Below are 16,440 nucleotides of genomic sequence, written 5' to 3'. Positions count from 1 at the left end.
AATAAATAAATAAAACGGTACCAAAAAAAAAAAGAAAAAAAAACCCACGGAAAAAACCCCCAAAAACGAACTAAGTAAATAACTAGAATAGAAACAGATTCACAGAAATAGAGATCACATAGAGGGTTATCGGGGGGTGGGAGTGGAAGGAGGATGGTGGAAAAGTTACAGAGAATAAGAAGCATATATGTTAAGTACAAAGTAGACAGAGGGAGGTTAAGAATAGTATGGGAGCCCTAGCTGGCGTAGCTCAGTGGATTGAGCATGGGCTGTGAACCAAAGTGTTGCAGGTTTGATTCCCAGTCAGGGTACATGCCAGGGTTGCAGGCCATGACCCCCAGCAACCTCACATTGTTGTTTCTCTCGCTCTCTCTTTCTCCCTCCCTTCCCTCTCCAAAAATAAATAAATAAAAACTTAAAAAAAAAAAGAATAGTATGGGAAATGGAGAAACCAAAGAACTTATATATATGACCCATGGACTTCAACTAAGGTGGAGGAATGACATTGGGATAGGGGTACAGGGTGGAGGGGAATAATGGGGGAAAATGGGACAACTATAATAGCATAATCAATAAAATATATTTAAAATAAAAGTAAAATAAAGAGGAGAGTCCTAAGAATCCCATAGCTTCTTCCACTGCCCCAACCTCCACTGATTTTTACAGCCAGAAGTAATGGGGACTTAGCTTCCTGGCACTGGAACCCTGGGCTGGGTGGTTTGGTCTGGGGCTGGGATCCCTTACACCCAAGGTATCCCTCCCAATTTTCACCCACCATATGCGGGTATTGGACTGCCCATTACACATCTTTACACCTCTCTACGCCTCTCTGCCCCTCCTATCCATCTGAATGTGACTTCTTTAATTCCTTGGTTATCAGACTTACATACTCCTTGATTTTCTGATGATTCTGGGTGATAATTGTTTTGTAGTCAAGTTGTAAATTGTGCTGTGGTTGTGTTAGGAGGCACATCATGTTTACCTGTATACCTCCATTTTGACCAGAAGTCCAAAACGGACTTTAAAACAAAAGCTATATCAAGATAAAACAAAGGACCCAGAATTTCCATTTTTGGCTATTTATTAAAAAAAAACTATATTCACTGCATTCTTTACAATAGGCAAGATATGGAAGCAACCTAAGTGTCCATCAATAGATAAAATAATAAAGAGGTGGTACATGTACAGCATGAAATATGACTCAGCCATAAAAAACAAATGAAATATGGACATCTGCAACAACATGGATGGACCTAGGGTACTGTGCTGAATGAAATAAGACAAAGACAAATGCCTTATGATTTCACTGAAAATATGAATCTAAAAACAAAATAAATGAACAAGCAGACCAGAAAAGATTCACACAGAGACCATTTTGACAATTGGCAGATGGGAGCGGGGTTGACAGGATGGGGGGAAAGGTGAAAGGATTAAGAAGTACAAACTGGTTGTTACAGAATAGTCATGGGATATAAAGTACAGCATAAGGAATATAGTCAATAATACTGTAATAACTATGTATGGTGCCAGATGGGTACTAGATTTATTGGGGTGATCACTTTGTAAGTTCTATAGAGGTCTAATTACTGGGTTATATAGCTAAAACTAATATAATACTTTACATCAACTGTAATTGAAAATTAAAAATTATTAAAAAGGCAATGGGTACAAAATTTATCATGGATATGACTGCATAAGTTTATATGGACATTTATGTAAACGTGTAATCACTATGTTGTACATCTGAAACTAATATAACATTGTATGTCAACTGTAAATGAAAATAAAATAATCAACAAATGAAAACTGGCAAAGATGTGGAGAAAAGGGAACCTCTGTACACAGTTGGTAGAACTGTAAATTGTTCTAGCCACTATGTGAACAGTATGGACATACCTCAAAAAATTAAAAATAGAGCTTCCATATGGTCCAGTGATACCACTTCTGAGTATTTACCCAAAGCAAACAAAAACACTAATTCAAAAAAACATATGCAACCCATGAATACTGCAGTATTATTTACAATAACCAAGACATGGAAGCAATGTAGGTGTCTATTGATAAATGAATGGATAAAGAAGATGTGATATATACATACACAAATATATACAATGGAATATTACTAAGCAATAAAAAAATAATGTAATTGGGCCATTTGCAACAACATGAATGGACCTGGAGGTTATTATGTTAAGTGAAACTAGTGAGACAGAGAAAGACAAATACCAAATGATTTCACTTGTATGTGAAATCTAAAAACAAAACAAAACAAAACAGAAACAGACTCATAGATACAGAGAATAAGCTGATGGTTGCCAAAGGGGAGGAGGGATGGGTGGAAACAAAAAATATTAATTATCTTTAAAGAGCAGCAGGATAGCACAATGCTTGCAGGAAAGTAGTAAGTTGGTTTTGGCAGGATTTTAGATTAAACATAGTGCATATTATCATTCACTAAGCTCATTTTAACCAAGTAATGCTTTGAAAACTGCCTACTCTAAGTTAGAAAAAAATTGCTTGCCTAAAACCCACACACACTTATTTATTTTTTTAAAAGATTATATTTATTTACTTTTTGAGAGCGGGGAAGGGAGGGAGAAAGAGAACGAGAGAAACATCCAAGTGTGGTGGTTTCTCACACACCAGCCAGGTCTCACACACTTATTTAAAAAACAAATAACAAAACAGTGCTGGCTGGTGTAGCTCAGAGAATTGAGCACTGGCCTGTGAACCAAAAGGGCACTGATTCAATTTCTAGTCAGGGCACATGCCTGGGTTGCAGGCCAGGTCCCCAGTAGGGGTGTGCAAGAGGCAACCACACATTGTTGTTTCTCTCCCTGTCTTTGTCCCTACCTTCCCACCTCTCTAAAAGTAAATAAACAAAATCTTTTTAAAAAATAGTGATCTATCCATCAAGTGTGTTGTTTTTCAAATAAAAGCAACAAAAAAACAAGCATACACTAACTTCAGATCAATTCATAAAGTAATACAATAAGCACATGGCCATAAAGAATATCTGGATTGTGAACATGTTAGCTTCACTTACATACCAGTCTCTAGAACCCTGCCTGGACCACAGAAAGAGCTTTATCCAGAGGCACTACTCCTTTCTGACCTCTGCAATACTTGACTTCCTCCATCTTGTTTCAAATCCTGTTTGGATACTAGCCTCAACTCCCATCTACTATGTTAAATACACCAAAGTTGTGTCTGACTCATGCAAGGCCCGTGGCCCACCTTCTCTACCTGTTCTCAGTTCCAAAACAAAAAGAAATCAGAGATGACAAAGAAGCATTGCCTTTTAAGAAAAGGGAAGGGGTAGATTATACATAACTCTGCTTTAACCATAGAAATATGGATGGTTTAAATTTCAACTGCAAGACCTGTATGACTTAAGTATAAACTGAAAAATCAGACCAAGACTACTGTTGATGCAAACATATTATTACACTCTATGGAGTTCAAGAACCATTCAGAGACTAAATGACAATTACTAAACCAGGGAATAATGTAGAATTTAAAAAGTAAGAATAGCAGCAATTGAAAACCATAGCCAACTCAAGGCAATACTAACAAAGTTTCCTTCCTGTAGGAATTTCAATTATCTACATATATATGCATGGTAGCATCTTTGCCAATGCCAGTCAAGCTGGATCCAATGTTCAGTAAAGGATACTAAGGTGCTAATTTTAATATGTGAATACCCCAATTTTCATACCTATAATTACTCTTAGGCTGCCAGAAACCAGCCCATTTCTGTAGGTAAAACTGCCTGTCACACATGAGAAGGAAAAAGAAAAACATATTTTTAATGTGTTGTGGCTCATCCATGGGCTAGAGACTATTCTGTCTCTTTACAAAAGTTATAAAATAACTGTTATAATCAGCGATTATAGCTGAAACTTTGACTTCCAGTGGACCTATGCTCAAATTCCAGTGGTTGGGTTCACTTAGCTTCTTTATCTGTAAAATGGAAACTTTGCAAATTCCTACCTGATGGTAAGACTTAGAAAATACCTGGCATATAGGCTCTGAGAAACTGGTTACAAAATAAGTCATAGCCTGTGTATTTTGCAGATTTAGATTGTGGTACATAATACCGTCTGCAGGTCTTCAGAAATCATTTGAGATAAGTAGATAGCAGAATAGGCACTTTTCTGCCCAAAGCAAATCTTCAGGATAGAAAACTCAGAAGGCCTGATGAAAGGTATCCTTTTGAATAAGAGGCATACAAAAGTCCAAGGGAGCTTTTGGGTTATATCAGAAAGACAGACAGGAACTGCAGAAAGGAAAATGACAGCAAGAAATTTCTATGAATCCTTGAACCAGGGGTTGCAAATGCTGCTGGGAGATGGGAAGCTAACGTAAGTGAAGAGGGTTAATAAAATCAACTCCAGCAATGTAACCTTTGTTTTTTACTAAGCTACACTGTGGGTGTTAACAATATAAATATGCACAATCTTGGCAATTACATTTTAAGTTCACAATTGAAAATACAAGTCAAAAAATAGAAAAATGTTATCATTATACTTGTGTGTGTGGTTTATTATCCTTTGACTTGGAACAGGAGGTTTGATGTCTTATGTTTCATGGTCCATGTTAGGTCTTATAGTTTTGTGTTACAATATGCAGTGAAGAATTTAGTCTTGAATCCTTTTTTTTACTGGGAACGATGAATTTTATCCTATTTCATAAAGGAGAGCAGCTGCTTATTAATGTAGGCATTTCCAAACACAGACAGACACTTTGTAGTGCTTTTTATATTTAGGATAACTACTCTCAAGATATTTGTAGCATTCTGGCATTTCAGTGACATCATGCTTCATTTTAGTACCATACAACAGTAGTTCAGTATCTCCACTGTAGCTCCTCTCACACCATGAACATTGAGAAGGCTAAGTGAACAATATTGGTTCATTTTCATAAAATAGCATGTCAGAGAGCCCTTTCTGGAATTCTATGAACAGCTCCATAATTTTGGGAATGTAACTCAGGCTTCACTTTATATCTTGAAAACTGGTATCAGCAAAGGAAAGTCATCCAGTTTATCTCTAGGCAAATGAGTTTTCCAAATGCATACTTTTGCTAGGAATGGGCAAATACAACCATGCATTTATTTGTGGAGGTATTTCTGAACAATCCTGCTTTAATTCAAAGTGTCTAGATGAGTTGAAATGTCAACTAAACAGGTCAAATATTTTATTTCAATCACTGTTGGTGTGCTGAATGCTCTTTGGATGCCAAATATGTAATTTTTTTGCAGTATCTTCAGTACCATGACTCAACTAAGCCAATCAATCTCCATATAATAGGGCAGATTTCCATAACATGAATCTAGTAATTCACAAAGTATTCAAATACTCAGTGCAAACCACAATGTTAAATACTAGTTCCTGACATGTTTCATTTTGAATATTTTTGTGCAAAAAAGTGAATTCTAAGGAGTGATACAACAAAGAGCTTTAAGTTTAAGTCTTTGTATGTCTCTGCTTCAAACTGAAGCTTCTTAAGTACAACAGTAATGCTTTTGCAAGCACACATGTAGTCATATTTACTAATTTTGACCAATGTATACTAAAAGTTTCAAGACTTTTCTCAACACACAAAATCCAAGTATTTCTGCATGTACCTGTCATAGGCTACAAATGCAAAGAGACTGCATCAAAAGTCTTCACACATGAATTATTCCAAGGTGCAGTGGTTCTCAAACTTTAGCGTGTATCAGAATCAGCTGAAGGGCTTGTTAAAAACAGACTAATAGCCATGGCTGGTGTGGGTCAGTGGACTGAGCTTCGCCCTGCAAACCAGCAAACTATAGAAGTTGCTGGTTCAATTCCCAGCCAGGGCACATGCCTGGGTTGTGGGCCATGTCCCTGGTCTGGGGTGTATGAGATGTTTTATGAATGAATTCCATCATTGTTAGGACTTAGCACAATATATGACATGGAGTAGGTGCTGAAACAATGTTAATTGAACTGAAAAGTATTCATTATCCTGGTAAAAATAATTGGCTGAATGAGGCCAGAGAATGGTAGGAAGATCATGAAGGACCCTGCATACCATGAGTGAGATGATCAATGTCCAACCTACTTGAAACACAAGATATTTTGGTCAAAGTCATGGCAGCTGGTATTTACTATGTGCCATATAATGCTCTAAGCACTGTATTTATATTAAAACACTTAACACTCACAACAAAGCCTGTAGTGTAGGCATTATTACTATCATCCTCTTCCAGGTGAGGAAACTGAGGCAGGAAGAGGTTAACTTGCCCAAGTTTATATTTATATAAATAATAGGTAGAAGAACAATGATTTACACCCAGGCAGTCTGGCTCTAAGGTCTGTGTTCCTAGTCATTATGCTACACAAACTAAATATAAGAAAAATATTCTGGAAAAAAGTTATTAAAATGCAACCGTACTGTTCTGAGATATGTTAAAAAAGAAAGGATTTTGGTGTCAAATACATTTAGGTTCATATCGTGGCTCAGCCACGTTATAGCAGTGCAACCTTGGGCCACTGACTATGTTGAGCCTGTTTTTATTTTAGCTATAAAAATGGAGATTAATACACATTCTGAGGAGTGGTTGTGAGGATTAAATAATATGAGTCTATGTAATGTGCCCAAGCCCATGTGGTAGCTATTATTACTACCACCACAGGGGATGTTATTCTATAAATGCATTGCTAAGCAGCTATAAAACTTATTTTTACTTAACAGAGTCTGGCAATTCTGTTTGGAGTCTGAGTTGATTTACATGGAATTAACATATAACATTATAAAACACTGGTTCTAAATTTTTCCTTACCTGACCTTTAAAGCTTTCTACAGTCAGTTTGTCTCTTTCTTTCTCTGCAACCATTATTGTACATATTGTGTTAAATCCCTGCCCTCTTGGAACTCAATTAAAATAAACACCTCTGGCCAGGTAGCACAGTTGGTTAGAGCATCGGCCTGATATGCCAAAGTTGTGGATCCAATTCCCAGTCAAGGCACATAAAAAAATCAACCAAAGAGTGCATAAGTAAGTGGAAAAACAAATTGATTCTTCTCTTTCTCGAAAATCAATAAATAAAATTTTTAGAAAAGAGGGAATATATACAACTTCAGTTACATGATAAGTTCAATAGATGTAATGTACAGAATTGGAGGAAGGGAAAGAGAATTATAATGTGATATGATAATAGTATGAGAGAAAAAATATGAAAGAGGTAAAAGAGCATTTTGGTAGCACAAGGGAAGGTGACAATCACCTTGGCTAGGAAAGATTTCATAGCAATAATATATTTTTTAAATCCTCACCTGAGGACATGTTTATTGATTTTAGAGAGAGAGGAATGGAGAGAGAGAATGAGAGACATTGATGTGAGAGAGAAACATCAATCACTTGCCTCCTGTATGCACCTTGAGCGGGAACTGAACCCATAACTTAGGTATGTGCATTGACCTGGAATTGAACCCGCAACCTTTTGCTGCAAAGGACAATGCTCCAACCAACTAAGCCACCCAGTCAGGGCTCACAATGATAACTTTTGAGCAAGAACAAGTAGGAATTTGCTATGCAAAGATGAGAGTAACACATGAAAAGCACTATGTGAGAAGATGTGGTGTGTCTCAGAAACCAAAAAAGTTCAGAATGTTTGGGTCATTCCAATGCTCGGAACAGGTATGAATGAAGGTAAGCATGAAGTAAGCCTGATAAGAGTTTGGGATCAGACTGTGAAAGGAACTGTCTACCATACTGAGAAGTCCAGACTTGGTAGGGTAGGCAAAAAGTAGCTAGTGGGTATCTTCGGGCACATGGTAAAGTCAGTTTTGGATTTCAGGATGGCACCTCTGACAGTAATGTGGAAGACAGACTATAGTCCAGAGTGATAAAGGAATAAGTTGAGGCTACTTTCATGGTTAAGGTAAGAAATGATGGTGGGGAAACCTTGCAAGCAAGAAGGGGCTGGAAAGGATTCCAAGTCATGAAAGGCAAGGACCTACATCCAAGATTGCTCTATCCAGCAAAGCTTTCATTTAGAATGGAAGGGCAGATCAAGTGCTTCTCAGATAAAGTCAAGTTCAAGGAGTTCGTCATCACCAAGCCCTTATTATATGAAATGTTAAAGGGACTTATCCAAGAAATTGAAGATCAAAAACTATGAACAGTAAAATGACAACAAACTCATAACTATCAACAACCGAATCTAAAAAAAAAAAAACCCAAAAAACAAAAATGAAGCAAATAACTAGAACAGGAACAGAATCAGAGAAATGGAGATCACATGGAGGGTTTTTTTGGGGGGGAAAATGGGGGGATAATTGGTAGGCAAAAAAATTGATGGGGAGAGGTTAAGAAGGGTATAGGAAACAGGTAAGTCAAAGAATTTATATGTATAATCCATGGACATGAACTAAAGGGGGGATGCTGGAGGGTTGGGGGCTGCAGGGTGGAGAGGGGATAAAGGGAAAAACTAGGAAAACTGTAATAGCATAATCAATAAAATATACTTAAAGAACGATGGTGGGTAAGTACCCAGAAGTGAGATTGCTGCATCATATATGGTAGTTCCAGTTTTAATTCTCTGAGAAACCTCTATGTTTTACATAGTGGCTTCACCAATTTACACTCACATCAGTAGGTGTGCAAGGGTTTCCTCTTTTCCACATCCTCCACTCATTTCTTGGTACTAGCCATTCTAAACTTTGTGAGATGGTATCTCATTCTGGTTTTGATTTGCATTTCCCTATTAACTAAAGATATTGAACATCTTTTCATGTGTCTGTTCACCCTCTGTATGTGTTCCTTGCAAACTATTTAGGGCCTCTGACCATTCTTCTAATTCAGATTGTTTGGTTTTGTTGTTGTTGAGTTGGCTAAGGTCTTTTTATATTCTGGATATCAACCTCTTGTCAGAAGTTATAATTTGCAAATATCTTCTTCCATTTGGTTGGCTGTCTTTTTTTATTGATAGCAGCCTTAACTAAGACAATAGGGGCAGAAGTGGCTGCACTCAGAAGACATTTTTCCAGGTAAAAGTGACAGGATTTGATGACCAAGTAGACATGGGGAGAAACAGGAGAGTGAAGAATTGAGAAGAACTCCATGGCTTCATACATTTCTGGCTTGAAATGGATGAGAGACAACACTCATAGAAAAAGAGAATACAGGAAGCAGAATAAGTTTGCGGGGGGAGATATTGAGTTCTACCTTTGATATTTTTTAGTTTAAGTGACCTGTAAGACAATGAGTAGTAGAGAGTTGAAAAGATGTGTGAAAAGCTCATGAGAGAGGTTGGAAGTAGAGAAAGCGCTCTAGGAATCATGAGAATATGGTTAATAATTAAAGTCATAATAATAGTATGATTGCTCACAAAATAAATAGAAGAATATGACCAGGACAAAAGCCTTGAGAGTACCAATACTTAAGGAAGCAGGCAAAGGAGCAATAACTGAGGAAAGAAGAAAAAACTAGTGAGCAGCACTATGAAATCCAAGGAAGAAAATTTAAGGAAAGGATGGCTCAATAGTGTCAATTATCTCACGGAGAGGGTAAGAATGGAAATGGATCTGACAACTTCAAAATGGTTACATTAGATACCAAGTGGCAATAGCCTAGGGAATGGGAATTAATACAGTCTCCTTTTTTCAAGAATAATGGTTAAATGGAAGTACGGGGATAAGGATAATGGCTTAAGGGAATTACAAAGGGGGAGTTTTTGTTTTTTTAAAGCTTATTTGTGTATGCTGTAAATTAAAGAACCCAGAGATGGAGAGAGTGAAATGCAGAAAAGAGACTTACTTTTGAATTCCTGTAACATCACTATATGACTCACTCACTTGGCACTTAGCTTACACATTTGCCTTGCAGAGGCAGTATCATACATTCAGCAATGCTGGCACAAACTAAATGCTCAATAAATCTAATTACTGTTTTTCTTTGTATTTCTATGCGTATCATCTGGCTAATAAAACAAAACGAAGGACAGTGTGGTTGGACTGTGGAAAGAGACTTGGAGTCACACTGACCCAGAACAAAGATTTTTATCCACCACTGATCAGTACCCATGCCAATAAAAAATCATCTCATCTCTTTGCACTGCAGTTATTAAACTATTAAATGGGAAAGAATACCATGCAATTCTTGCAAGTTTTTGAGGATTAAACAAGACATTTTAAAAGCACTTTATATACAACTTGGTGCTCAAGTCATAATTACTATTATAATTACTTTTCCTCCCACTAGAGCACCTAGAAGAGTCACTGACTTTTTAGGATGTGCCTATGACTGAGGATAAGTAAATAATCAGGAGGAATAGCTGCCATTGCTACGCTGTATTCTAGAGAATGAAAACACAAAATGAAACCTGTTCTTGGTGAGACTTCTCAAACTTTGGTCATTTACGTACCACCATGATTTCTGCCACATCCAAGTATTGCATCTTAATACACTTCTTTAAATCAACTCACTTTTAATTGGTTCCATTCTCAAGAACTATAGCTGTGAAATGGTGGGTTTGATGTGATTATCTTTTTTCTAATATACAAGGTCTGTCCAACAGGTATCCAGCCATGTGATATGAAAAATAGAGACATTTACTGAAGAAGATACAAGATACAAGAAACACTGGACATAGGGCAATGAGGCCTCAGTCCCCTTCAAAGTAGGTACCTTGGGACCTCACACAGTTCTTCCAGTTGCTATCAACTGCCCCATTGTATTTTCCTGAATCTTATCTAAGGTCTGAAATCTCTTCCCTTTCAAAGGTGATTTTAGTTTTGGGAAAAGCCGAAATTGCAGGGCACCAAATCTGGGCTGTAAGGGGATTGAATCACCTGGGTGATCTGATGTTTTGCCAAAAAACTCTGCAAGAGATGTGATGCATGAACAGGCACGTTATTGTCATAAAGCTGCCAATCACCAGCTACCCATGACTGCAGCCTTCTGAATCATCCAAATAGTTTTTGCAGGGGAATGTCCAAGCTCAATGCAAAATTTGATGCAGATTTGTCGCTCTATTTGCTGAAGTCATTTTGAATGTGACAGGCACACAGTACACATGCTCACTCACCAGCATCTACCACTCCCACTGACTAGTACACTGAAGTTGTCACTGTTCATTCATGCGCATTCCAGTCCATTCTCCTTGGCTACCAGGTTATAGCAATGTCGAACAAACCATTCTCATTATATTAACAATGGCTGGATTTTTCCCGGACAGACCTCATATATTAACCATTAAAACAAAGCATTCATTCCCTTAATCATGCCACATCATTTCCCAAATTACATTCTTTTAAAAAAATTTTTTTAAAGATTTTATTTTATTTTTAGAGAGAGGAAGGGAAGAAGAAAGAGAGAGAAACCTCATTGTGTGGTGGTCTCTTGCATGCACCCTACCGGGGACCTGGCCGGCAACCCAGGCATGTGCCCTCCCTGGGAATCAAACTGGCGACCCCCTGGTTCATAGGCTGGCACTCAATCCACTGAGCCACACTAACCAGGGCTGACCTAGAATACATTAAAAAAAAAAAGAAGAAAGAAATGGTAGACATGCAGATCATTGAGTGACAAACTCTTATCTTTCAGATACTGGAACAATCCTCCAAAAAGGCAAGCCACAATAAGTTATTAACCAATACCTTCCAAATCTGTGCTATAAACCAGAAAGTTCTGTATAACAACAGCAACAACAAAATCATTGACCAGAACCAGGAGAGAGAACTTTAGTCACTGGTAATATCTACAGGTATTTTACATTTGCAATTTTGGAGCCACTCTTAAATCCATTACATTAAGAGCTACATCACACACTTTTAAAAGTTACTCTTACATTCCATTCTCTTAGGATCACAGACCTATTCATTCAGGGAACAAAATGTATTCTGCACCTAAAATATACAAGACACTATAAAGAATATGAAAGATGAAAGAGTTTGTTTATAATCTAGCATGAGGAATAAGATTTATTTATTCCCTGAATGGTGGTTCTTGGGACTGAAGAGGGCTGCTGGAATTATACTTTCCAAAATATTTTATTATGAAAAATTTCAAATATATGGCATAGTTAAAATAATTTTACATTGAACATGCAAATACTCAACCACCAAATTCTATTATTTTTACTATACTTGCCTTCTCACACATCCATTCATCCATCCATCTTATTTTTTGATGAATTATTGGGATTTAGAAAATGAGACTGTATGTTGACCCATGGACATGAACATGGTGTGGGGATTGCCTGAGGGCATAGCGGGTGCTGGGCAGATGGGGACAAAGGCAAGAAAATTGGTAAAACTGTAATAGCATAATCAATAAAATTTTTAAAAAGGCAAAAAAAAAAAGAAAATGAGAGTATATGTGATGAATTTCAGTAGGCCACCTTAGGGTTGTTTCTCAAAATTTTTGATAGATGGAGGGCATCAACCCCAAATTTAGGAAACCACAAACCCATGTTCAGTGTTCAACTCTCCTGCCAACCCCCAATCAAAACCTATTCAGAGCTCACAATCTGTCATTTTAGGTCTCCACACCCTAGTGCACTATCTGAACTTTTTATTCTTCCTTGTACACTATCTGAGCACCCTTCAAAGCTCAGCATCAACCTGTGAAGCCATCCCCAACTTTCACACCCTCACCCAGAATCAACCATGCCTCACATAAAGGCCCATAATTTACAATTAGCAGCCCTGGCTGGCGTAGCTCAGTGGATTGAGCGTGGGCTGCGAGCCAAAGCATCGCAGGTTCGATTCCCAGCCAAGGTACATTACTGGGTTGCAGGCCATAACCCCCAGCAAGCGCACATTGATGTTTCTTTCTCTCTTTCTTCTCTCTCTCTCTCCCTCTCTCTCTCTCTCCCCCCTCCCTCTCTAGAAATAAATAAATAAAATCTTAAAAAAATTCAGTTAAAAAAAATTTACAATTAGCCCTTAGTATCTACAGCTTTGTTTCCCGTCAGGCTGTTTTACTAAACTGACCTCCTTGAGGGCAGGGGTCCCCCTATTTACCTCTGAATCCTCAGCTACCAGCACAGTACCCTGCCTATATAGCAAGCACTCAATAAAAAATATAATATAAATGAATAATCCAGACCTGTGTTTACCCAGGAGCCAGGGAAGATTTTAGTCGAGTGTGGGAATGACCTAATCAAATTGGCACTTTACAAAGATTCCTTCTAGAGAGCACGGTGGTTAAGAGCAGGAGCTTTGGAGCCAGAATGCCTGGGCATGAATCCCAGCTCTGTCATTTATTGCTGGGTGACTCTAGGTAAGTTTCTAAATTTCCTGTGCCTCAGTTTCTTCGTTTGGAAATGACTACTGCTTCACAGGTTATTACGAGGATCGAATGAGATAATTATTTTTGTTAAAGCATATAAACTAGCACCTGGCATATAAGTGTTCCATCAATGTTAGGCAGTGTTGCCAGCAACCCAGTTAACAACGATAATGAGGTACAAAGTCCTAGCAGGGGTGTCTAACCTTTTGGCATCTCTGGGCCTCACTGGAAAAAGAAGAGTTGTCTTGGGCCACACATTAAATACATTGCAACATGTAATCACAAAAAAAATCTCATCATATTTTAGGTAAATTTACAATTTTGTGTTGGGCTGCATTTATAGCCATCCTGAGCTGCATGCAGCCCCTAGGCCTCAGGTCGGATACCCCTGCCTTGGGTGGTAGCGGTGGAAAGAATGGCCACAAGCCCCAACTCCTGTGGCTCAGTGGATTGAGCGCCTGCCTGCAAACCAAAGGGTAGCCAGTTTGATTCCCACTCAGGGCATATGCCTGGGTTGCAGGCCAGGTCCCCAGTGGGGAGTGCACAAGAGGCAACCACACATTGGTTTATCGCCCTCTCTTTCTACCTCCCTTCCCCCTCTCTAAAAATAAAACCAAGAAAAGAATGGCCATGAATGATCAATCTACTGAGAAGTGTTAAGTCAAGAAAGCAAGCAAAATGAGCATCTGTTACATATATTTTTTCTACTTTGTATATTTGACATAGTTCATGATTGGATTTTTCATTATTAAAAACACCTATAATTTACCAAGCCTAGGCACAGATTTGATGCTGAGCACAAAGGAGTCTAGTATGACTTAACTCTAGCTACAAACTATGACCACTGCAAGCTTCTCTATGCAGGTCTTTCAGTCCCTCAGCTGCAAGGATTTTCATCACTCCCTGCAGCACCATTTCTTTAGTTCATGGTGCCCACAATCCCTGTCCATGTTCTGCCTGTAAGCACATCCCCAAGAGCCTTGGGTTGTGAATGGGTTTGAGGTTTTGTCCTACCCAACCCTGCACTACTTTTCTTTTCTTCTTCCTGCCCACCTCATTTGCTTCTCAAGCCTTGCTATTCCCCACACGTAGGTACTTGAAACCTAAGAGCATGGGAAAGCAACAGAGAAATAGCTGTAGTGCCAAGAACTGGGGATGCTGCCAAGCTCTTCCCCAAGCTCCACATGCACTGACCAACTACATGTGGAGACTGGACTTAACTGCCCATGGGGCCTCACACTCTTAATAGTCCCTTTTGCTTCTGCTCTTTTTGTTTTTCCCACTTAAAGCAGCCTCCTCTCAAACCAGTAACCAATTCAAATTCAACCTATCCTTGAAGACCTAGGTGAAGTCCAAGTTCTTCAAGGAAACCTCTCCTGACCATTTTAGCCCACAGATACCTCCTCCCAACACCACCCCCAAACAGGTACTATACTTACAATATGTACCATAAAGCATAATCACATACACACTTATACCATTAAGTAAATGTTTCACATACATATATTTGATTTTCCAAGGGCAAGACCATGTCTCACATGTTTTTTAAACCTCTTACTCTTGAGAGGCTAATACTTGTTGCACAGTGACTAAATCAGTGGGATTTTTTGTGTTTAGGCTAAGGAAGGAGGAGGTAGAAGCATGTTGAAATGAAAAAAAAAAGGTGGAATGGACATATGGGTAAAAAAAGCACTAGGTCAAAATGGTAAAAATATTGTAGAAGAAAGGTGTTCAATTAACATCTGTTCAACGGATTTGCTGCAAGGTTAAACAAAGACATACAGAAGAGATGCCAACTGGAAAAAAAATGGAAAAAGGCATTTCAGCTTTAGGTAGAAGACAGCAAAAGAAATTCTTATAAGACATTTCTTAGGGATATGGATAGGGCAACTGGATAAGTACAAGGTAAAAGGCGTTATTGGGATGGCAGGGGTAGAGATGTGGTTAAATAGGTGAGAGAATAGGTAGGGGGGTAAGCAGATGGATAAAATGATCGAGGGTCGTTAGGCAAATGAGTTAGCTGACTGGGCAGTAAGTGGGTAGATGGGAGGCAGACATGTAGGTGGGTAGTTAGGTGTTTAGTTGGGAGGGAATAGGTATGAGGCACATTATTTAAGATCCGGCCCCTCCCTCACCTTGACCCGGAAGCGGATGAGTGCTAGCCTCACGCAGTGGCTCAGGCAGGCCGGTGGCAGGAACCAGGCCCGTGGAGGAGGGGTGCCCTTGTTGCCCACGTGTCCCACGATCAGCTGCGCCGTCTGCCGCTCAGTCTGGCACCGACGGCCCCACTCAGCCAGCCGGTCCTTGCCCAGGCCCCCGGGGAACATGACCACCAGCTCCAGGCCGTCGCCGCCGGAACAGGCACAAGCCTGGCATAGCGCTGACAAATAGCCCAGCATGGCGTTCCACTGGCCGCCACACACCCAGTCAGTCTGGTAGCCGCCATAAAGCCGCGGCAGCGCCGAGCCCGCATCTACCAGCACCCGGGCCCCGGGAATCTGGGGGGGTGGCGGGGGGGGCGGCGGCGGCGGGTGCAGGCCGGAATGCCCCTGGCCGAGGTGATGGAAGTGGTGAGCGGGGTGATGGTGCCGAGTCGGCCCCGCGCCCCCGGAGTAGGCACCCAAAGCAGCGGGTGGGAGCGGCGGTTGCAGGGGAGCGGAGCCCCTGGTGACGCGTGGAGCCCCAGGCGCTAGGGCTGCTGTAGGTGGCAGCTGGCGATGCTGGAACTGCTGCTGCTGGCGCGACACCGTGCGCGCGAGTTTGAGAAGGTCCACGGGCACCACGGCCCCGGGACAGCGCTTCTCCAGGAACTCTTGGAAGCCCTGGACACCCATGCTTCTTCGGCAGGCAGAGGAGACAGCGGCTGCGCGAGCTGGCTAGGCAGTAATCTGGGCGCGAAGCTGGGGGCGGGCGCGTGCGCACTCCGCGGGGGGCGAAGGGGCGGGAAGAGGATTCCGGAGAGGAGGAGTAATCGAATTAGGGAGTGAAGGCGGGGTGGGAAAAAGATCACAGATTGGATTTGTGTGGAGAGGAGGGATGAAGCCAACCGGATTTAGGAGAGACTGGGAGGAAAAAAGCATTAACGGGCTCTAGTCTCTTTTTTTCCCCCTCTCCCGCCGCTCTTCACCGTTTCACGAATGGTGAAGCCTCTTCCTTCCACCTCCGGAAGCCAT

The 16,440-nt window shown here is 40.2% G+C and overlaps 1 protein-coding gene across 8 annotated transcripts in view; it reads right to left on the bottom strand.

Annotated features, from left to right (window-relative positions):
• The window catches only part of FAM120C (family with sequence similarity 120C), a 97,877-nt gene extending 81,437 nt beyond the window's left edge, over positions 1-16,440 (bottom strand). For 7 of the 8 annotated variants that reach the window (XR_006784955.1, XR_006784950.1, XM_045832536.1 and 4 more), the window contains exon 1: positions 15,403-16,440. Coding sequence is in view for 6 of the 8 variants with exons in the window: in XM_045832536.1 (XP_045688492.1) it covers positions 15,403-16,101 (699 nt within the window). In the remaining 2 variants the exon portion in view is untranslated. Of the gene's footprint in view, positions 1-14,949; positions 15,064-15,402 lie in introns of those variants that run through there. The other variant, XM_045832560.1, reaches the window with a different exon arrangement.

This window comes from Phyllostomus hastatus, unplaced genomic scaffold (assembly GCF_019186645.2).
Source record: "Phyllostomus hastatus isolate PE091 unplaced genomic scaffold, TTU_PhHast_1.1 phas_contig_10, whole genome shotgun sequence".
NCBI lineage: Eukaryota > Metazoa > Chordata > Mammalia > Chiroptera > Phyllostomidae > Phyllostomus > Phyllostomus hastatus.
Note: the sequence above shows the minus strand (reverse complement) of the source record. Positions and strands in the feature narration are given on the sequence as shown.